Source organism: Ruditapes philippinarum, unplaced genomic scaffold (assembly GCF_026571515.1).
Source record: "Ruditapes philippinarum isolate M1 unplaced genomic scaffold, ASM2657151v2 ctg96_1_1_1_1, whole genome shotgun sequence".
In the NCBI taxonomy this organism is placed as follows: domain Eukaryota; kingdom Metazoa; phylum Mollusca; class Bivalvia; order Venerida; family Veneridae; genus Ruditapes; species Ruditapes philippinarum.
The window spans coordinates 91254-113942 of NW_026861771.1; the positions used below are offsets into that span (position 1 = coordinate 91254).

Consider the following 22689-nt stretch of genomic DNA (forward strand, 5'->3'; position numbering starts at 1 on the left):
CTTGTGTAAAAAATGTTTGATTGTTTTTCAACAAAACAAGGCAACAAGTGAAAGAGAACTTGTGTGTAAAAAAATGTTTGTTTGTTTTTCAACCAAGCAAGGCAACAAGTGAAAGATAACTTGTTTAAAAAAATGTTTGTTTGTTTTTCAACCAAACAAGGCAACAAGTGAAAGATAACTTGTTTAAAAAAAACATTGTTTGTTTTACAACCAAACAAGGCAACAAGTGAAAGATAACTTGTGGAAAAAAAATGTGTTTGTTTTTCAACCAAACGAGGCAACAAGTGAAAGATGACTTGTGTAAAAAAATGTTTGATTGTTTTTCAACAAAACAAGGCAACAAGTGAAAGAGAACTTGTGTAAAAAAATGTTTGTTTGTTTTTCAACCAAGCAAGGCAACAAGTGAAAGATAACTTGTTTAAAAAAATGTTTGTTTGTTTTTCAACCAAACAAGGCAACAAGTGAAGATAACTTGTTTAAAAAAATGTTTGTTTGTTTTTCAACCAAACAAGGCAACAAGTGAAAAGATAACTTGTGTAAAAAATAAATAATGTTTTTCAACCAAACAAGGCAACAAGTGAAAGATAACTTGTGTAAAAATGTTTGTTTGTTTTTCAACCAAACTAGGCAACAAGTGAAAGATAACTTGTGTAAAAAAATGTTTGTTGTTTTTCCAGCCAAACAGGGCAACAAGTGACATGCTGAGCCTTGCGTTCAGGACTTGGTTAGGTCAGATAAGTGTAGAGGAATATCCTATGGTTGTGTTTCAGGGCATATTTCTCAGATTCAAGGTCTTCCAAGGTAAACATTTCATAGTTTGTACCATAACTTTTACAACTTGTACATATATTTTCTTTTTGGCCTGTGTGGTGCTGTCACTAATCAGAATTCTGCATTTGTTTATTTAGAGTATATGGCTAGATGTTAAAGCATGTGCCTGTTTAACTAGTTTTTGCGCCGTTAAAAAATCAGATTTTACCTTTCCTGTATTGAATTAATATGATGTATTTATCCTGCTTTAAAATTGGAGCTGAACGGCACATTATGCCCAGAAATATTTTTCTTTCTTTAAAAAATGACAGAAAAGGAGTGTTATGGTAAAACTGTTGTAATGGATGTTAAATGCTTATTACTTGAAGAAATTAGCACTGTATGTGAAATTATTTGTCATTAAAGTAGCAAAATGATATATGTCTATTGTTTTTATCAATATTTGAAATACTTTAAAAAAAAGTGTGATTATAATGTGGACCGATCCAATTTTAATTTTATACCATGTGGATAAGCAAATTGTATGAAATTTGTGTCTTACACCTGACTGTATTGAACTTCTGTCAATTATCAATTTATTGTTACAAATTGTCACAGTATTAAAAGTAAAAGTCGTATTTTATGAGATGTTTTGTGATATAGTATGTTTGATTTTATATTTTAGATATACATGTTGAATGTCAGCTTACATACAAAGATGCCGACCGTCTGAGTAAAGGTTGTTATACAATGCTGCATCCAGGAACGCTACGTAATTGTACGCTCACTGTCGTTAGTGGGTGTCGAGCCACTGACCTTACTCACCCAGTAGTTCAGCCAATGTTAGCATACAACAGTTTAGCCAGTTTTGACCCTCCAGTACCAAATACTGACCTCAGCTCTGTAGGGTAATGCTTTATTTTCATAATTATTTTATTATTGTTGTTTTGTGGATTTTTTAAAGGATATAAGAAATAAGATAAATTTAGAGAAAGAAATGTAACAGTCAATGAAATGCATTATAAAGGTATGATAATTTTAGGTAAGATACCTTGAACTCTCCTCATGGGGCTAATACCACCGGAATAGGTCCCGGCCAGACTACTTTTCAATACATGCTTAACTGTCTATATTGCTCAATTGTATTATTTGGATATTGCAATTTCTCTTTAATGTGAAGAATTTACCTAATTAGTTTTGCTTTAAGCTTGTAAGTCCATATATGATCAAAACAGACTTAATATGAAATTCCTACTATAAATGTATTACTAGAGCTAAAAAAAAGAGTAATGTTTATGATCTCCCTACTTTTTATCTAACTGCTGATCAAAGACTTGATAATGTTTTTTAGTCTTTTACAATCTTTTCTTAACAATACGATATTCAGTATATATATATATGTGTCATTATATATACAAAAATATATGAAAAAAAATGTCTTCCTACCTTGTTACTTATTTTTATTTTGGAGGGCCAAGACCAGAAACAGAACTTTTCTTGGCCTTACGTGGTTCCTTGAATGTTTTTTCTCATCAGTCCCATTTATTGGCAGGGGTATGTCAGAGCTTATAGAAACAGCCATCTCAAATATAGAAATATGCCTGTGTTCTCGGAGACTGTATAAAGACATCTTCCTGACCACCCCTGGTTTACTCAATGGCATGCTCTTACTTACTGGACCAAAGGGAAGTGGGAAGACAACTCTTGCAAAGGCTTTGTGCAAGAAAATGACAGAGTTACCCAACTTAGCGTACACCAATGCAATAGACTGCAAACCACTGAGAGGTAAATTATATACTTTTTGAAGCTTTTTGATAGTAAAGTCCTCAAAAAGTAACAATAAACCATAAAAATTTAAAATTTTCACAAATTGACTGTGATAAAGGTTAAGTTAAGGTCAGTACTTCCTTTTAAACCTTTAATTAAAAACTGTGATAAAGGTTAAGTTAAGGTCAGTACTTCCTTTTAAACCTTTAATTAAAAACTGTGATAAAGGTTAAGTTAAGGTCAGTACTTCCTTTTAAACCTTTAAATAAAAATTCTCTAAACTGTTTTATTTCAGTTTCAGTATTAATTGAAGTATAAAATTAGATTGCTTACATTTTTTTAAAGTCAAAAATATGTCTTAATTGGATATACCGTAAAATTCCTAATAAACGCCCCTCCCTAATAAAAGCCCCCCCCCCCCCCCCCCAGGGTTTTGATATGGAAAAAAATCTGCTCATGAGTGTGAACTCTTTTAATAAATCCGTAATTTTATTCAAATCCTTCAGAATCTACTTTATGTCATAGTAAACACAAAAATGTATCACATGAACTTTAAAATCTTAACACATTTTAATGTTATTACCAACCCATGTTACACTAAATGTATTTTCAATGATTTTTGGATTTAGGAAAAAAGTGTTGTAATAATAGCCCCACTTTTGGAAAATGTTTAGCCCCCGAGGGCGTTTAATAGGAATTTTACAGTAGAATGTTTGTATGTTAAATAGTTCTAAATGTACTATGTACTAATGATATTAAATGATTGATATAAAAATACAACACAATTATAATTGCTGTACATATTTATGAATTATAAGCTTATTTATTATTATAAAATACTTAATTAAATAAAGAACCACACAATGTTTTATAAGAGGAGACTTCCTATTATGCTTGTGATAAGTGCTCCGTTCAGTTATGTTGCCCATTGATTCCTTGAAATTATAATGTACTGACTGACATGTCTGGTAACCCTTAATAAGTTAAGCTGTCAGTGAATTATTTATCACATATCAAAAATTCAGAATGCATCTTTATCACATAACTGTGCCGCTTTTGCATCTCCGTAAAAATAGGTATTGCACCGCCGTACATATATTTTGATGTGATATCATTTGCGTTATAATAAAGTTATAGTGGAAAGACGGCGCTAAATGTTAGCATTACACTATAAGCGTGTCAATGAAAAATTATTCTTTTTTCATTTTAAACAGTCTTTATTTTGGGTATATGATAAGTATAATATTACATGTGCGTAGGTTCATAAATAAATACCTTAAAAAGTTGATTTCATATAAAAGAAATTAAACTTAATAATTCACACATAATTTTTATGTCAACTCCCTTACTTTTTTTCCCGGCATGGTTACATTTGTTTTCTACATGTGACAGGGAAGAAGGTAGAGACTATACAGAAGGTGTTTGAGTTGATATTTGACGAGGCTGCCTGGCGACAACCATCTCTTATATTCCTTGATGACCTTGACCACTTGTGTGGGGCTCCGTCAGGACCGGAGTTTGAAATGACAGGAGAGGCCTTGTACTCGGCCAGGGTTGCAGAGGGTAAGTTGCTTATCACTTGTATTTTAATGGACAGATTATTTGATTTAACTTGCTGAAAACAAGTCGAAGCATTTTTGTAACCGATGTCATGTCTATCTTAATTTATGTGTATGCTGTAGGTGGATATATTCTGTATAAATGCATGAATTTGTGAACAATTTCTATTTAGTATATTGTTAGTTTTCTTTTGAACATAAAGAAATAAAATTATTCATAAGAATTCACAATAATATACTGCTGGAGTTCCTTTCTTTGCATATTTGGCAATTGTTATGTGTTTGGTTCACTATCTTCAAGTATAAGGTTGTAGTTGGCACAATGGGAATATATTTAAAGTTGGTTTCTTTAACATACTTCATGTGTTTCATTATACTTTTTAGTGTTGAAGGATCTTTTAAGAAAAGACATCAGGAACATGAGTAATATAGCAGTGTTAGCAACCAGCCAATCACGTTCAACGTTACATCCTATCTTAGTGTCGTCAAGGGGAACGCATCTTGTACAGGAAGTTATGACAATCAAGCCTCCAAATAAGGTTTGTAGGAGAGTCCATTTTCCATTTTTTGTAGAATTTGTGTTGAGCTCAACATAGTTGTCAATATGGCTGTTTAGTTTGTGTGTGCTAAGTGCATCTAAACTTGTCCATGCCATAACTTCTTCCTGTCATGGACATGAACCAGGTCAGAGGTCAAGGTCACCTAAGATGATGCACTGTCAAGATTTTGCCATGGTTATAAAAAGGATGTGTTGGCCACATCTCACCTATGTATACATCTTCCTCCTTGATCTGAAGCTTATAGGTTCAAGTTTGAATTAAGACAAGCAGGCTCGACATTCTGCTCGTGGGCATGTTTTATTTTTATAAAACAGAGATCATCCTTTACCACTCTTGGAAATATTCTTTACAAAATCTGAAGAGAAATCCTTGAGTATTAAGCTTTTACAATTTATTTTAGATAAAAGATAAAAAAAACTTTTAAGCATGGTTTCTTTTGTATGGACTGGCAGTCTATGCATATGCTCTTAAATTTGTTGCGTGTTGCTTGATTATGTATGATATCACATATAAAATGTAATCTAGAAAAATAGATATTGAAAACATATCAGACAGTACATTTAATTTAAGTATAGTTTAAGTATAATTGTGGTCAACAGGGATTATTGGATTTTTTTAATTGTCTGTGAAGAGCCTATTCAAATAATGAGTTTGATATAATATATATTTTCAAATATTAAAATTAAGCATAATATATCTTTAATGAGATATAAAACAAGCAGCTATTGAATGAAAAAAAAAATAATTTTTTTTGCTTCTTTCTCACTTTAAAATTATTTGCCCTTACAGAATGAGAGAAAAGAAATCCTTCACACAATAATGAAAAGTAAATCCATGGTAACAGGGGAAGCTTTAGATAAACTAGACCTGGATAATCTTGGGCAGCGCACCGAGGGGTATGTGGCGCGAGACTTGGAACACATTATCAGCCGAGCTGTGCATGCGCACATACTCAAACAGGGAAGAGGTGAGAGTTTGACTTTATAATTAGAAACTGATACATTGAAGGCTATATACTTCATTTATATGAATAATACTAATATACTGACTATTATAATGTACAATATAGATTCAGTCTTTTTAGTCCCCTACCGGTTTACCGGAGGGGACTTTAGGTTTACCCTCCGTCCGTCTGTCCGTCCGTCTGTCCGAGCCAACATTTGATTATTATGAGCTTCATTCCGTAGTTAAATAAAGAACATAAACTCATAAAATTTAAAATTAAGAGTTTTTTTTTGTTTTTATGAGCTTATTTTGCTTATGGACGTTGGTCCAGGTGGTGTTTATGAGCTCATTTGCCTCATAAACATCAAATTTTGGTACGTCCGTCTGTCAGTCCGTCAGTCCGTCCGTCCACAAAACTGGATCCCGCGATAACTTGAAAAGTACTGAAAATATTTTTATGAAACTTGGTGTATGGATAGATGGCAGTATGGAGATTATGCACGTCTTTTTCTTTTCTTCCTATGTTGAAAATTCTGGTTGCTATGGCAACCAAATAGGCTGAAAAATATGGCAAATTTTACACATAAACTGGATCCCAGTGATAACGCAAAAAGTAATGGAAATATTTTTTATGAAACTTAACATATGGGTAGATGGCAGTCTTGAGATTATGCACGTCTTTTTCTTTTCTTCCTATGTTGAAAATTTCTGTTGCTTATGGCAACAAATAGGCTGAAAATATGGCAAATTTTTTACACATAAACTGGATCCAGTGATAACGCAAAAAGTACTGAAATATTTTTATGAAACTTAACATATGGGTAGATGGCAGTCTTGAGATTATGCACGTCTTTTCTTTTCTTCCTATTTTGAAAATTCTATTTTTCTATGGCAACACATAGACTGAAAATATGGCAAATTTTTACACATAAACTGAATCCCAGTGATAACTCAAAAGTACTGGAAATATTTTTTTATGAAACTTGACATATGGGTAGATGGCAGTCTCTGAGATTTATGCATTCTTATCTGTTCTTCCTATTTTGAAAAAATATCAGTTGCCTTTGGCAACAAATAGGCTTTAAAAACATGGCAAATATAACAATATTTGATTAGTCAAAAAGAGCTGAAAATTTTTATGAAATTGCATCTTTAATTCAAGAGTTATCTCCTGTTTAAGAATTTTGCTTTTAAAATGTTATTTTTTGGTAACAGGGATGTTTCAAATATTAAACTTTAGAGTGTCCCTTCAGTCCGTCTGTCTGTCTGTTCATAAAAAACTGTTTCCTGTGATCACTTTTAAGAACTTTCCAACAAATTTTACTTTAAAATAGAGAAAAATTGAAACATTAGTGAATGGTCCTTCAGAATGTTGATGGGGTTCTAACCGGTAGGGGACTTATGGATTGCTTGCAATACTATGATAATTGCTTGTTAATATTTAATCATATACTGAAGCTTTGATACTTTTACTGTCTAAGACAAAGATAAGTACATTTTCATTGGTGAACTTAAAGGGATACTAAGGCAAATAATGACAAAAATATTAAAATGAGATATGTCCTTAAATCACCCTAAAATGACATTTTTTAAAGTCCCAGCATGGATTTCTGTTCAAATTCTATACATATTGGGTTTTAAGCGTAAGTATATCTATGTTGAACAAAATTTAGACGCCGACAGAATCACCAAGTAGTTTAAAAACAAGTCATGTGACTTGGAAAAGAACCTGGAAGTTACAATAACAGAAATTGTGAATATTGTATGATTGAATCAAGTCTCAGACATTCATTTGACATGATCTTTAACGTTTCCAGAGTTCACTGTGACAACTTTTGTGAAATCTTAACGCTCTAACCTGACCCACGTGGGTCAAGTTAGGAAACCACCACTTTATTCTTTATAAGGAGAACAGTTTTCTCTGACTGTCTAGTGTTCATTTTTAGGACATCTACAAAAAATGAAAGAAAAATTCAAAACAAAGAAATAAAAATTTTGCCTGGGTCTCCCTTTAAATAAATGATAAACTTATGTTTTTTATGACTTACACTCACCTAAGAAAGATTTCTTCTCATAGCTGTCCAAGACGATTTAGAGCTTGACCTCACACAGCACGATTTTGAGGAGGCTTTGAGTGGGTTCACCCCAGCGTCAATCAGAAATGTTCCATTACATGAAGCGGGGGAGTTAGGATGGTCTGACATAGGAGGTCTGACTGATGTCAAAGAGACATTGATTGAGACACTTCAATGGCCAACAAAGGTAAGTCTTATTCTGATTTGGTTGGTCAGGAATGGAGTTAGTGGGGCATAAAATTTTCTTGCATATTAGACAAGATTTACATTTTATACTGGGTTAAAAAAATTCACTTAATCCATGTAGCACAATTTTTTGTTTGAGATCATTTTTTTTCATTTTTTAAAAATGAATTGTGTTTTTTAAAAATCATTTTGTTGATTTATAAAAAAAATTTTAAAAAAACAGGTTTTTTTTAGTATTGGGTATGTTAAGAAACATGTTGAATTTTTTTGTGTTTTTCAGTACCCACATTTTTTTAAACTGTCCTTTACGACGAGATCCGGGTTGTTATTCGGAGCCCCGGGGCCCGGGGTAAAACTTTCGGGGCAGGCGTTTTTTCAAGGATGGTCTAATTTTATTAGCTTTAAGGGGCCAAAAGTACTGAAAAATATGGGTTAGTAAAACGTTGAGGGAACTTTTTTGGGTAAGTTATATATATTTTAAAATATATTATGTATTTTGTTGTTTAATTATTACAGAAATTTTTTGACATTTTACATGTTGTAAATAGTGTTCATATGTTCCTTGTAACATATGAGTCTTTGTTACTTGTGACATATGAATAAGACTCAAGACCTTTCCATTTTGTTACAAAAGGGTTGTTGAGAGACTATTTTGCTTTTGGACATGTATTATGCTGGATTTAGGTAGGTTAGGATTACACTTGTAGCTGTGTGGGATCAGGCCTGTCAGTATCTACAAGGTTCTGAATTCTGAATCAAAATTTTTCTTACAATAACAGGTTTGTTAAATAATTCACATGAGCCATATGACTTCCGCTGAGTAGGCTGTTTATAAAAAACCCTACCAAAAAACAACAACAACAAAACCAACAAACTTTTACCATATACATATACATTTATATTTTCAACCATGAAGTATCAAAATTAGTTTAAGCAATATTCTATAGGAATATCAGTTTTATGTTAATGGGAATTTCTTTTTGTCTTGACATACTTGTTGCTGTATAATCAAATATCAATATTATCATTTTTCACTTGATGTCAAGAATTTCATTAAAAAAACATAAATTGTTCCAACATTTAATATTTATTTATTTATTAAATATTAAAAACGTGTTATCAGAAAAAATAACAGCATATAACGTATGTGAGATCATAAGTATCATAACATTACAATCTATCTTTGGCAGCAAAATAAAACATACAATTTATGCTGATTTGAGTTTTAGGCAGTGTAGGTGTAAAGACTGTTCCACACTGTTATAAAGATAATTGATCAGTAGATGTGGAACCAGTTATGAAAATAAAAATTCTGTAGGAGCGTATTGTATATAATTATCTTCTCTCTAAATATTAATGAGTTTTTTTTTATTTTTCAGAGCTCAGAGTGCTAAGCCATGTATCTTGTTTTTTGATGAGTTTGATTCTATAGCTCCAAGGTAAAATATGAATTTAATTATTACATTAACCCTGCTTTAATGATATAGCTTCCTTTATGCTGTGTAGGCTGTCAGGCCTACAGTTTTTTTACCAGGAAAGTAAAAAAACATTTAAATCATATATGAGCCTCATCATGACAAAACCAACATAATGGGTTTGCGACCAGCATGGATCCACACAGGCCTGCGCATCCACGCAGTCTAATCAGGATCCATGCTGTTCGCTATCAGTTTCTCTACTTGTTATAGTGTTTGTAAGCAAACAGCATGGATCTTGATCAGACTGCGCGGATGTGCAGGCTGGTCTGGATCCATGCTGGTTGCAAACCCATTATGTTGGTTTTGTCATGACGCGGCTCATATATTTTTTTGCCTTCAGTTTCTAAAAAGCCTCTGAATATATTTTAAGAAAACTGAATAAAACATTCCCTTATTAAATATTCAGCTGCAATTTGTAGTAGGTTTAGTAAATTTATTTATGAATGCCCTACCCAGTTTATCATAAATGATTTATTTATGATTACCTCATTCTTTCAATTTAGGGGATTTTGTATGATTTCTATCAAAATTCAAATTTTATCAGTGGTAGATAATATTTCAGTATAATGTATGGTTTATAAAGTAATAATTTAACTACATGTAGTATAGAATTTACTACAATACTATGATAAATATGTTTATGTGTGCTTGAGTGTAACTTCAATAGTGGGCAACTTGCCAACTAAAGGACACAATAAAAAAGGTATCACACCCAACTGTTTCATGTTAGATGGGGCACTATTGAATTTAGAAGAAAGAAAAAGATTTTTGATTTTTTCATATATTTCTATGCATAAGTTTATGATACCAGAACAGTTTACAATATTTTATAAGTACAAAGTTGTTTATTCATCTAGAATTTACACACATATTTATGGATTTATATTACTTGTCATGGTGGAGATTGGAATATTGGTAGAAAAATTAAAAAAAAAAATAAATAAATAAATAAAAAAATACAGAATATACTGGTTGGGGACCACCAAAACCGGACAACCACCAAACCCGGACGGCCCCGAAAATGCTTGATTTAGAATTTTCTTTGTTCATTGGTTGTCAGTCACTTTTTTATCAACAATAAATGCATGTTTCTTCTATAATTAATTAAATAAATTTATTTCAACCTTCGTAAATGGTAATATTTTAATGTCTATTTCAAGAATGTTGACGTTGAAATTTGGGGGTCAAGAAAGCAATGCCTGACCTCATATAACAGCAATAATTATTTGCAAAGTAACAATAGAATATTCAAAACTTCAGCATTTGCTGCTGAAATATTGTGTGTCATGTTAAAAATAAAAAAAAGAACACCAAAGCTTTTATCTGAATTAAATCAACGTTATTACATATCTGTCCGGACACATGGTACTGTAGTATGTACAATTTAGGTAATTTTGATACCCTCCTTGACGGGCCTCGGATATAAGTGTCAACAAAATCAGAACTAAACAAACTAGTTTGTTAGTTAGGAGAAGAACCTAGCTGTACTGTGTCAAATTTTCGTACCTCTAGCTTTAAAATTATGAAATTTGTATAGAAAAATGTTCAAAAAGTGTCCGGTTGATGGTCCCTGACCAGTATATTGTGTGGAAATCCAAAGTATTAAAAAAATCAATTTTCATAGGTCAGTTTAAATTCCCTAAAACATCCCATTAGCTTTGAATTAAAAATTCCTATGTACTTTCCAGGGCTTGAAATTACAGATATGGCCTAAGTGTTGACCTAAATCCTATAAATTAATGTATATTTATAGAAAATGATGAATAAAGTTCAGATAAAAATGATTTTAATTCAACTTCACACTGAAAATGTGACAACATAATACCATACAACATCAGGAAATCAAATAAAACATTTCATATTCCAGTACTGGGTATATCAGTAGCCTTACTGTAATGCTTTCCTGTCCAAAAATTGTTACATCGGCCAGTATCGTACAAAATCGGTTATTTCCAGAATGTCATTTTTTCAATCACTCCATCTTTATTGCTATGTACTAACTTCCGGTTATAAACAGCGAATAAGTATTGAATACTTTAGATTGTGAAGAAAATGACCAATTTATTACGATATGAAAGTTTTTGGAAAGCAATGTAGTAAGACTACCTTAAATAGACAGCCAGGTGACCTGTGAGTGGGACAGGTATATCCGTCCTGTAGGAAGTGAAATGGTTTATGCCAGTAGATGAATTTTATTATGAATGGATAATTAGTTTTTTTGCCTGCTTTGTAAAGCCTATCAAATTTTATTTTTATATTTTTAGCATACTGGGCAGGAACCAGTTTCCGGACAAGTATTATAACGGCTTAATTTTGGCTTTATCGATGACGATCGGTATTATATGTCATGAAGATGCTTGGTTTGATTGTTTGAGAAAATAAACTTCCTTCCAAGTTGATACATCATTAAAATTCCGTGAGGATATCTTACCTGTGTTTTAAAAACAGCCTTATATCCCTTTGGGGCATGTAAATTGTTCTGCGCATGCGCAATATTTTGTTTATTTCGGGATATAATTTGGGGTAGCAATTAATGCACAATGTACTTCATTCGAAAGTTCATTGGGTGTAATCCCCAGAGCTAAATCTGTAACATATCGGAAAACGGTGTTTAGCTAGGTTTACTCCACTTTCGCACTTCGTTGCTGCCGTAATCACAAAAATATCCGTTTCACTTTTCAGTCATTCCGAGACCCATCACGTGATTGTTATTTATCCTATCATAAACATTTTTCAGTAAATCAGCTTAATTATATAAGAAAGCTAATATGTGAGAAGAATTTTTTTGTTTTATTAGAATAATTATCAGTTAAAAACAGATATGAATAGCAGCTTAATATATGTCCGGAAACTGGTTCTGCAAGAGTGAACAATTTACACTTTTGATGACCTAATTTAACCCTTCAGTTTGTACATTGCTTACATCACCAGGCAGTATTAATTGTGTTATCGGAAGTAGTTAGAACTCAGGTTTTTGATATGATAGTTTTATTAATGCATGTTTATTATGAAAAAATAAGACAATTAAAAAAACTCGAATTCTGTCCGGAAACTGGTTCCTGCCCAGTATATTATACAATTTGAAAAAGTGTTTGTTGAGAACCTAATATTATTATTTTTTTAGGATCTGAGATAAATTTAGTTTTGTTACTATGCGTATTTTGAAATAGGACCACAAGTTTACAATAATGGTGTTAACTTCCTGATTTAACTATATGTAAATTTCACAGGTAAAAAGTAACACTCCTGTGTACAGGTCACATATTTTAAGGTATTTTTAAAGGTATTCCTGGTGTGAATTTGCAAAATATTTTTGGTAGACATGTCATAAAAATGTTTCTAAATCTATTTTAAAACTTGTCTATTTATAATAATCAGATGGGGAAAAAAAATTGATATCATAGCATCTTGTGGTTAGGATGTTTTTTCTATGGCCATGCTCTATATTCTATTTTTAGATGAAACAATTCTATTTAAAGACTTATTACAAAAAAAAAATACCATGATGTAATAATTTAAAATAAGAAAAAGTTCACAGGTGTGTAGGAATACAGCCTGGAACAAAATAATGAAGACATTAAAATTTTTATGTTGTTTCAAGTGATTATTCTATTTATAGACTTAAAAAAAATGCCATGATGTAATGATTTAAGAATATATACATTTTGACTTCATGTGATCACTTGAACTTTGGTTTGTAAACAACATAAAAAATTCCTTTTAAGTTTCCGTTACAGTTTTAATAGTTTTGACTGAATGTCCATATAGTAATACAAGTGATAAGAATCTGAATGATTTGAACAACTTGAACTTTACATAAATATTTAAGTTTAATGTATTTGAATATCCAAATGAGATCATAAAGGTTTGAAAGCTGTTCTTATCAAATTGATATTATCATGTTGATAATAAATCACGGTATTAAACAAATAGGATTAAATCCATGGATGATTTTAGTAAATATTCAAACCTGAAAAATATCTGAACTTTTATGTTATTTTGCGTTATATTTTATCAGGTGGTAGAAATCATGAGAAAGCAAAAATAATTAAAAAACGTTGCAGTTGCATGAATAACTGATAATTTGCTGTTTTAGTCTTTTATAAAAATAAATGTATATGATCCCCGGGAGATGCTTTGGTAGTTTAGCATGGAGGAAGGTAGTCTAGTACTGGTGTAACTCTTCAGGAACAATGGTTAGGAAACTACCTGCCTACGTGACTGAAATACTGTTGGGAAAAGGTGTATAATGAAACAAACAAACAAATCATACATGGTTGAAATTAGAATTACACACTTAAATGGTTGGAATTTGAGTTGCCACAAATTTGGGCCTAAAAGAAAATATTGTTTGTTTCCCCTCCCACTACCTACATACACCTACAAAAGTCACTGCTTTGACAATTTTATCGCCAAACATACTTTCTTTCCCACTAAATATTGAAGCTGAGTCACATATTTATATATCTATGTCTGTCTCATGTAAATATATTAAAACTTTAAAACTTTGGTTCTATATAAACTCTAAACTCATCAAAAGGTACATGTTACACAATTTTTGATATCCATATAAATAAAAAATAAATGTTCAACAAACAAAGATATTATGGAAAACGAAAAAAATTATTTCCCTACCTACCCTAACCCTACCCTAAGCTCCCCCCCCCCCAACACCCTACCCTACCCACCTACCTACCTACTCTACCCAAACTGGCATGGGTCGTGGGAGGGGAAACAAAAAATATTTCAAAGTTGGCCTTAGAAGCATTATGTGTCCACTGACCAGTCTTTATTATATTACCTGACCAACCTTCTGTCATCTATATATTCATAAGATTTATAATTCACTGTCTGAAAATTGAAGATCAGATTTTGTTGGGTATATATTTTTTATTTATTTATTGTTTTAAATTAACCACCACATACATGTAGATATAAAAATAACAGTGTTTATTATAACTACAGGAGAGGTCATGATAACACAGGTGTAACAGACAGGGTGGTTAACCAGTTACTCACACAGTTAGATGGTGTAGAAGGTCTGGATGGTAGGTCCAATATTCCTTATACTACACTATAATTATATCTTAAATGGACTTGTCCATTTTTTGCTCAAGGGGAAACAACTCATTTTTTATCCTTATACTACACTATATATCTTAAATGGACTTGTCCATTTTTTGCTCAAGGGGAAACAACTCATTTTTTATCCTTATACTACACTATATATCTTAAATGGACTTGTCCATTTTTTGCTCAAGGGGAAACAACTCATTTTTTATCCTTATACTACACTATATATCTTAAATGGACTTGTCCAGTTTTTGCTCAAGGGGAAACAACTCATTTTTTATCCTTATACTACACTATATATATCTTAAATGAACTTGTTCATTTTTTGCTCAAGGGGAAGCAACTCATTTTTTATCCTTATACTACACTATATATATCTTAAGTGGTCTTGTCCGTTTTTTTGCTCAAGGGGAAACAACTCATTTTTTATCCTTATACTACACTATATATCTTAAATGGACTTGTCCATTTTTCGCTCAAGGGGAAACAACTCATTTTTTATCCTTATACTACACTATATATCTTAAGTGGACTTGTCCGTTTTTTGCTCAAGGGGAAACAACTCATTTTTTATCCTTATACTACACTATATATCTTAAATGGACTTGTCCATTTTTTGCTCAAGGGGAAACAACTCATTTTTTATCCTTATACTACACTATATATCTTAAATGGACTTGTCCGTTTTTTGCTCAAGGGGAAACAACTCATTTTTTATCCTTATACTACACTATATATCTTAAGTGATCTTGTCCGTTTTTTGCTCAAGGGGAAACAACTCATTATTTTTAGCTTATACTTTTATTGCCAAATGTTAACTGGTAAAATAGTAAACAGTGCAGACCATGATCAGCTGATGTAGATGTAGATTCAGTTCCTACTTGAGGCTTAGAATTATAAATTTAAAGTTGTGTAACATTATAGAACCATACAAATCTGAAATCTGTGCAGTCTGACCAGGCTCTATACTTTTGGTAGTTTAATTCATGTATTTTGATATTGAAATCCCTTTTACATCGAATAGACTGTTCCAAATTCAAAACAAGACAAATCCATTTTAGGAATTTAGCAGGTCTAGGGTTAAGAGAGATTGTTTTTCTCAGATTAATGTAACAAACACCTCTTTAACATAAAATACAAAAAAAAAAAAAAAATGTTTATAGTATTGATATTTTAGTTTTAGTTTGATTTTAGAGAAAGTGAAGAATTATTTTGTTAGTGTAACTAATATTTGTTTATCATATCAGGTGTGTACGTGCTGGCAGCTACCAGTAGACCAGACCTGATTGATCCAGCTCTTCTTAGACCTGGTAGACTCGACAAATGTCTACATTGTCCACTTCCAAATCAGGTCAGACATTTAATATACATGTATATATCTGTATGTCTTTATCAAGGTTTATGTGTCTGCTTGCTTAGCTCAATAAAGGTTGATGTGTCAATAAGGAGAGTAGGGATAAGTAAACCATGGGTGGCTGGTGTGATCCTCGTACGAGGCGTAATTTTTCTGTGACATGTGATCTGACTCTGACATTGAGTCTTATTGTCACTTGTCTCAAAAATCATATGGGACAAGTAGTCTGTATTAGAAATTGGTCATAACTGGTTAGTTATCCAGGAAAGGTATAGAGTAAAATGTATATTAAATCGTATATATTTTCTAAACCAATAGAATGAGAGATTATTTATACTTAAATGTGTCGACCAATAGTAAAAGAGATTACATCACATTCTTTTTTTTTTAACCTATAGATTGAGAGGTTACATATCTTAAAGGCCCTATCCAACAAAATGAATCTAACTGACAACATAGACTTTGAATATTTTGCCGAGAAATGTGAGGATTTTACTGGTGCTGATTTCAAGGCGTTATTGTATAATGGTCAGCTTGAAGCGATACACGAGTTTACGTCTGCTGTGGCCGATGGTTCCGACACTGACACTGGAAAATTTGGAATGATGCCAAAAAGAGGTCTGGCCTCGAAACTAAAGAGTGGATCAAAAACCACGCAATTGAAACTAGAGACAAAGGTTGGTTTTGAAATATTGAATGTGTAGTTTTAAATTCATTTTTATTAATGCTTAATGAATTTCAAGTGAAGATTAAAATAACATATAGAGTTACTTTTATTTCTTAAATGGTAAGTTTAAACCATAAAATGAGTTACTATTCTAAAATGATATTTAGTTATCATGGTGCACTAATGGGCAAATTAGCCTGTATTTTCACAGATTCCAAAGAAACTCTTAACTGTTCATAGCATAATTTTAGAATTTTAGATCAATTTCCCTGAAACTAATTACGTTTATGGAGAAGGTGATCAAGGTCAAATAATTAAATTAAGTAGAATTTTTCTTAATACATGTACATGTATATGCTCTACACAAAGCGGCAGAATTTTTTCCATTTAACAAAATGTTATTGGGTTAATCACATAGATAAATCTTTTTTTTCTGAGATTGAACAAAGTTAATGAAAAAAAGTTAATGATAAATGCATACTTTCAGAGAGAAAGAAGGAAGTCATTTTCATCAGGGACGTTAGCCTACATACCTAGTTTAGAGGAAGGTGTGAGCCAGGTGACCCAGGAGGTAGAGGAAAGGTTAAGTAATCAGGTGAGATAAAAAATAATTTGCAACATGTTTGGGCTAATGGTTTCAACGAGAACTTGAATATTGCTAATAAATTCATTTAGTTCATGTTTTCTGACAGAAAATGTTTTTATTAGCGTCAGGAATAAATAAGGATTTTGATGTTTGAATACATGTATTTCTTTTTCAAATTCACTGGGCTCTACAAAGAAGGTAGGGAAAACGAGAATGGTATGCAAGTATGCTTGAGCCCCTAACATATTGAGTGACACCTTGAAAGGCAGGCCCTTTATTGACATAACAGCTCTTTTCCTATTGTCTCAGGTTACTCATTGGCCACTGTACAGTGACCTACCATTTGGCTCAAATTAATTTCTGGCCAATTTTCCATTGAAATTGCATGGAGGTAAATTATCACCACTTCAAAATTAATCCTTTTAGGGCATGACTGGTGACATATCCTACAGGAAAAGCTGCACTTAGTGCCTGAATGGGCAAATGGACCCCGATGATGCATAGACTTCATCATCATCAATAATCATAAATCTTCTTTGTTCTAGGTGTCACATATTAGGTTAAGAGAAAGGAGGGCTTCAGATCATTTTGTGGTAGATAACCAACCTGAGTCACCATTCCAAATGAAGAATGTTGTCAAGGTAACACAAGAACATATGATGGCAGCTGTTGAGAAAATGAGGCCGTCAGTGACTGGGGAAGAACGCGCAAAGTATCAGAGAATGTACGTATAATGAATTGTACAACTTGGGTGTATACACTTGATTGTTCTTGTTCATTAAGCCCTTTAAATAATAAGTGTCTTGTGTGTTTTTATCATTCTAAAATTTTTCCAGTTCAATATAATTGCCATTTTGTTTTTCTTCCTTACAGTCCTTCATTTTGTCACACTTGGTGACAGTTTCTTTTATTCTCACTAACCAGATAGAAAAATCCTTAAATGTTACTAAAAATAGCGGTGTTGGAAAATCTTATCTCACATGGGCTTATCTCACACTCAACGTGCAGCACTTCTAAATAATACGCGATTCACTCCTATTTTAACAAAAATTAAACGTCAAAAGGTCAAAATGTATTAAAAATTTGTAAGCTAATCTATTAAATTGTCTACGGAATCAAAATAGATTGATATTAACTTTCACACTGCATTGAGTCCTACTCTACCTAGGTCCGCCCTTTCCAATAACGATCTGTTACTAAAAATAGCACACTTTAAAATATCGAAACGTTCTTCGTAAAATCGGATATTATGACACTTTGCCTGAAAAACATTCATGTTTTTTGTTAAGATAACGATGTTTTTTGATGACGAATCTCATTTTGATATATTTTAATTGAATATTCGGCCAAAATAACCGAAAAATTAGAAAAATCTTTGCAAACGGTAAACGCTTTTTTGTCAACCATAATTTTTTGAAGTATGGACTGAATTCCTTATTTAACACTTATATTATGGCACTTTCCGTTTTTAATATCGATGTGCTTCATCATGATAACCTTGCTTTTTCATGAGGGGTCTCATATGAATTTATTTTCATTAAATTTTTCACACATAAACTTGGTCAGAAGAATTTTTTGCGGACGTACATAATGCTTTTTAATCATAGAAAGTCAGGCGCCTAAGCCCCGCCCCCTTTTCAAAACTAGGTACGTTGTAATGGGCGTAGCAAGTAGATTCACTGATATTTGTGTGTTCAGGTGAGTGAGAAAAATAATCAACCATTGGGTTTAGAAAGAGGATAGGAAATCCCAACCCTCGGGCAATCGGTTCCATCGGGAACTCGCCAAGGCTCGTTCCCGATGGAACCGATCACCCTCGGGTTGGGATTTCCCTATCCTCTATCTAACCCAATGATAGATTCTATTAGTACCTTCACCAAGTGACTGATATCTATAATGGGATTTGTTTTTAAATTTCATAAGCATCCTTTGTTCTGGATTCGAATCAAACAGTCTTGGTTTAAGTCACTAAGGAATCAAAAATATATTCTCATACCATTCTTTTAGAAAGATCAGGATTTTGTATTGAATTCTGCTTGCTTAGCTCATAAAGGAGAGCATCAGTTAACTAATCCAAGGTTGCTAGTTTGATTATTGGGAGAGGCGTAATTTCTTGATTCTTGGGTGAGGCATAATTTCTTGATTCTTGGCAAGGCGATATTTCTTGATTCTTGGTCGAAGCTTAATTTTTGTAACAATTGATTTAGAACATTGAGTGACAGTCTAATGGTAATTTGCCCTAGTGATCAGAAATCATGTTGGATAAATTGTTTTGTCATTTGTGGAATACAGCTGAGATATTACCATTGCTTGGCATTAATGCACCATTAATTGGCCTTTAAGGCATAAGCCTGTCACTGTGATGGCTGAAATGATTATTAAACTTTGATTTCATTATCATAAATGATGTTAAATACTTGTATAACAAAGGTTCAGGAGAGAGTTTTATATAAGCTTTCAAGCTTTCTACTCAATTCTGGTTGTAATAAATGCATTGTTTAGAAAATATTGAAAAGGAAATAAATATTGTTGAGGTTAAAAAGCTTTTCCATTTACAATGTATCATTAAATCTTGTATTCAAGTTTCCCTCTTATTTTCAGATATGACAATTTTGTGTCTGCAAGAGGCGGCCATTTTAACACTGGTTATATGGAAGCTATGGACAAGATGAAAGCCACTTTAGCCTGATAGTAGTACAATAATCCTAAAATATACACAAATGTTGTATGTGCAGTACCGTTATGTAAATGATTAATGCTTTTTTGCATTGAAAATTATATAGATGTGTTTTTAGATCCATACAAACTGTAAAATGTAGTCAAAATGATTAAAATCTTGTAGGTAAATAACAACACTAGATTTTAACTAGTGATCTGTAATTGAAATCACACATGGCATGTTGTATTATTTTTCATCACTGTATTAAAGCAGCCTTCAGTTTATTATATCTAAAGGTTACATAATGTTATTTTAAGATAAATCATTTCATATAATTGTAAAATCAAAAGAAATACATGTAAGGTGGAAAATGAAATTTGCTGAGGAAAAAATAAAATAACAATAGGGAAACCAGTCAATACCTCTAATCTATCAGTCCGCGTTCTATATTTGAAATGAGTAAATTAAACATTTCGTTTTCAGATCTTCTATTTTTAGAAATGAACGTCACTGATGTGTTATAAATAGATCTCAGGCGCAGTTTTGTAGAAGGATTAACAGTGATATCATGCACTTTTTCAATATAAAATTACTGAAATACTTAGTTTGAAACAACAGAATTGTTATTTCAACAGAAAATAAAAGCTGAAGGCCGCTTTAAATGAAAAGAATTTTAGTTCAAAGAAGATTTTCAGATTAGAATAAGATTTTAGCAGGAATTGTTAATTTGCTAAGTTTACATGTACCTCATTAGAGATTAAGAGTCATCATAATACTCTTTGTTGAAAATTTGAAGTTGTATAATTCACTGTCGTCATCACTAGAACTTCTGGAGGTAGGGGGGAATTAGGAAATCTCTATGTGAATTTAAAAATATTGATGTCATTTCAAAGCCAACACAACGTCATTTGCTTGTTTAAAATGCTCATAAAGTTTGTGGCTTGAATATTTGTGATAGTAAATTTAATTTTTAGTAACATCAGCAAATTATGATTTGTTTACAATTGCACTACCCACTTCTTTTTCAGTGGGTTGGTAGATAGGAAGTTTTTTGTAACAACAAAGGATATATGTGTAGATTTCTTCATTTGCTTTACACTGTCTGTGACCAACCATTTGGTTATTTACACTTCAATATTTCAAATGTAACATTGTGACTTTGTAGAGTCCATATAAGGTATAAAAAGGACATTGTGTTACAAGTTTAATACATGTACTGGTATAGGAAATTTGTGAAAAAAAAATGTAAAATACTTCAATAGCAATAAAAAGGATTTTAATTAAAACAGAAAGGTGAAATTGTAAGATTGAGTAACATATAGTGGAAGTACAGACTTGGGTACTCTTTATATGAAATAGAGGATATTTAATGGAAATAAAAAATCATGCGGAAGCTCTGGACATCTTTCATAAAAGATTGATGATTTTCTGCATAAAAGTTTTTAAAAACCATTATGGTTCTGTTGTTGAATAATGCAGCTTTGAATATATAGGAAATGGCCATATATTGTTAGTTTATATATTGTATTTATATATATTTGTAGAATTTGTATGAATTTTGTTATAATCAGTGTATATTTAGGTGTATGCATATTTGCCATTGTTTTTAGTAAATTATAGTTTTTGTATCCTATCCATGGTATCCTGTTAAAAATATCAATCCAAAATTTGTTATCTTTAATTTTTGTATCATTTTACCGTTATATTTGTATAATAATAATCAGATATTTTAAATTATTGTAAAAAAATGTGCCAGAACCACTGTGATAAATAAACACTGCTTCATAATGAATAGTCTGCTTCTTTTTCCTTCCTTTTCATTATTTAAGGTAGTGCACCTCGAATGGACATCATTTTAAAGATCCTATAACTCAATTTTTAATGATTTTATATCACAAATATAATGTTCAAATGAAGATTTATCAGTATTGTAAGTTCCAAAAAGAATTATTTGTAAAGATATTACCTAATTTACATTTCATGTTAATAAAGGGAGGTAATTAGAAATTTATTTTGTATAAAGTTTAAGTCAAAATTTTCAATAAGAAATGAAAGCTTATATTTTAATGATTACATATAATTGGGACAAATATTTGCAGTACATATTTTAAATATTCTTCTATGTTTGAAAATGGTTTTAGAAGCATAATTATATACATATATAAAATTTCACTTAAGTATGGTAACAACCGTAATTACAACATACAGCATCTTTAAACCTTTATTTCACAATCTGTGTAATATCATGAAACTTTTATTTAAATTTTAAGTGCAGCTTTCCATATAAATAAAAAAATCATGACTTCCCCCATTTTCTTTACCCGTATGGTAAGCTAATGTTCCTAACTTACTTCTATATGCTATTAAAAGAATAAAACAAACAGAGGAGTGGTTTCTGAAACTTCTGTCTCCCCACATCATTGATCTGCATGCACATTTATCTAGATACAAGAACAATGTACATTCCAAATCTGAACATACATACAAAGCTTGGAAAAAACAACAAAAAAAAACAATACAGTCCTGATGTAGTGGTTTATATTTGTTTACAAGGGAGACAAAATGTGTTGATATTGTGACTCTCATTATATGAGTTGTCTCCCTTTTAACATTGGTTAGCACCGCAGTTCTAGTTACATCATATGACCAATACATTTAACTTAGTTGGATTTTGTTAACAAGAGCATTAGACAGCAATGTTTAAGGCACATTATGCCTTAGAAACAAATTAGTGTCTCTTCTTTTAGAAAGGGCAGACTTGAGTTTTATGTTTAGAGATTCATTCTGGATGAAAGAAGTGCTGAATATAAATCTTAGTTGCCATAAAAGTAACAAAACGTAAAAAAGTACATTTAATATATTGACTTCCATACAAAATACTTAATCAAGAAAAGTTTAGTAATTGCTAAGGGCAAAAACACAGAAGATGGTTAAGATAATTGGCTTGTACATATTTTTATTAGTCCCCTACCGGTTTACCAGAGGGGACTTTAGGTTTACCCTCCGACCGTCCGTCATTCCGTCTGTCCG

General features: G+C 31.7%; 1 protein-coding gene across 1 annotated transcript in view; it reads left to right on the forward strand.

The window, feature by feature from the left end:
- Positions 1 to 20321, forward strand: part of LOC132716771 (peroxisomal ATPase PEX1-like) — a 46994-nt gene extending 26673 nt beyond the window's left edge. Inside the window, exons 7-21 of the mRNA XM_060700106.1 lie at positions 678 to 801; positions 1436 to 1658; positions 2303 to 2535; positions 3910 to 4080; positions 4461 to 4615; positions 5426 to 5603; positions 7659 to 7879; positions 8359 to 8423; positions 9222 to 9281; positions 14286 to 14368; positions 15641 to 15744; positions 16146 to 16424; positions 16902 to 17009; positions 17546 to 17724; positions 19602 to 20321. Coding sequence (XP_060556089.1) covers positions 678 to 801; positions 1436 to 1658; positions 2303 to 2535; positions 3910 to 4080; positions 4461 to 4615; positions 5426 to 5603; positions 7659 to 7879; positions 8359 to 8423; positions 9222 to 9281; positions 14286 to 14368; positions 15641 to 15744; positions 16146 to 16424; positions 16902 to 17009; positions 17546 to 17724; positions 19602 to 19689 — 2271 coding nt within the window. The 3' untranslated portion in view covers positions 19690 to 20321. The remainder of the gene's footprint in view (positions 1 to 677; positions 802 to 1435; positions 1659 to 2302; positions 2536 to 3909; positions 4081 to 4460; positions 4616 to 5425; positions 5604 to 7658; positions 7880 to 8358; positions 8424 to 9221; positions 9282 to 14285; positions 14369 to 15640; positions 15745 to 16145; positions 16425 to 16901; positions 17010 to 17545; positions 17725 to 19601) is intronic.
- Positions 20322 to 22689: the final 2368 nt, after the last annotated feature.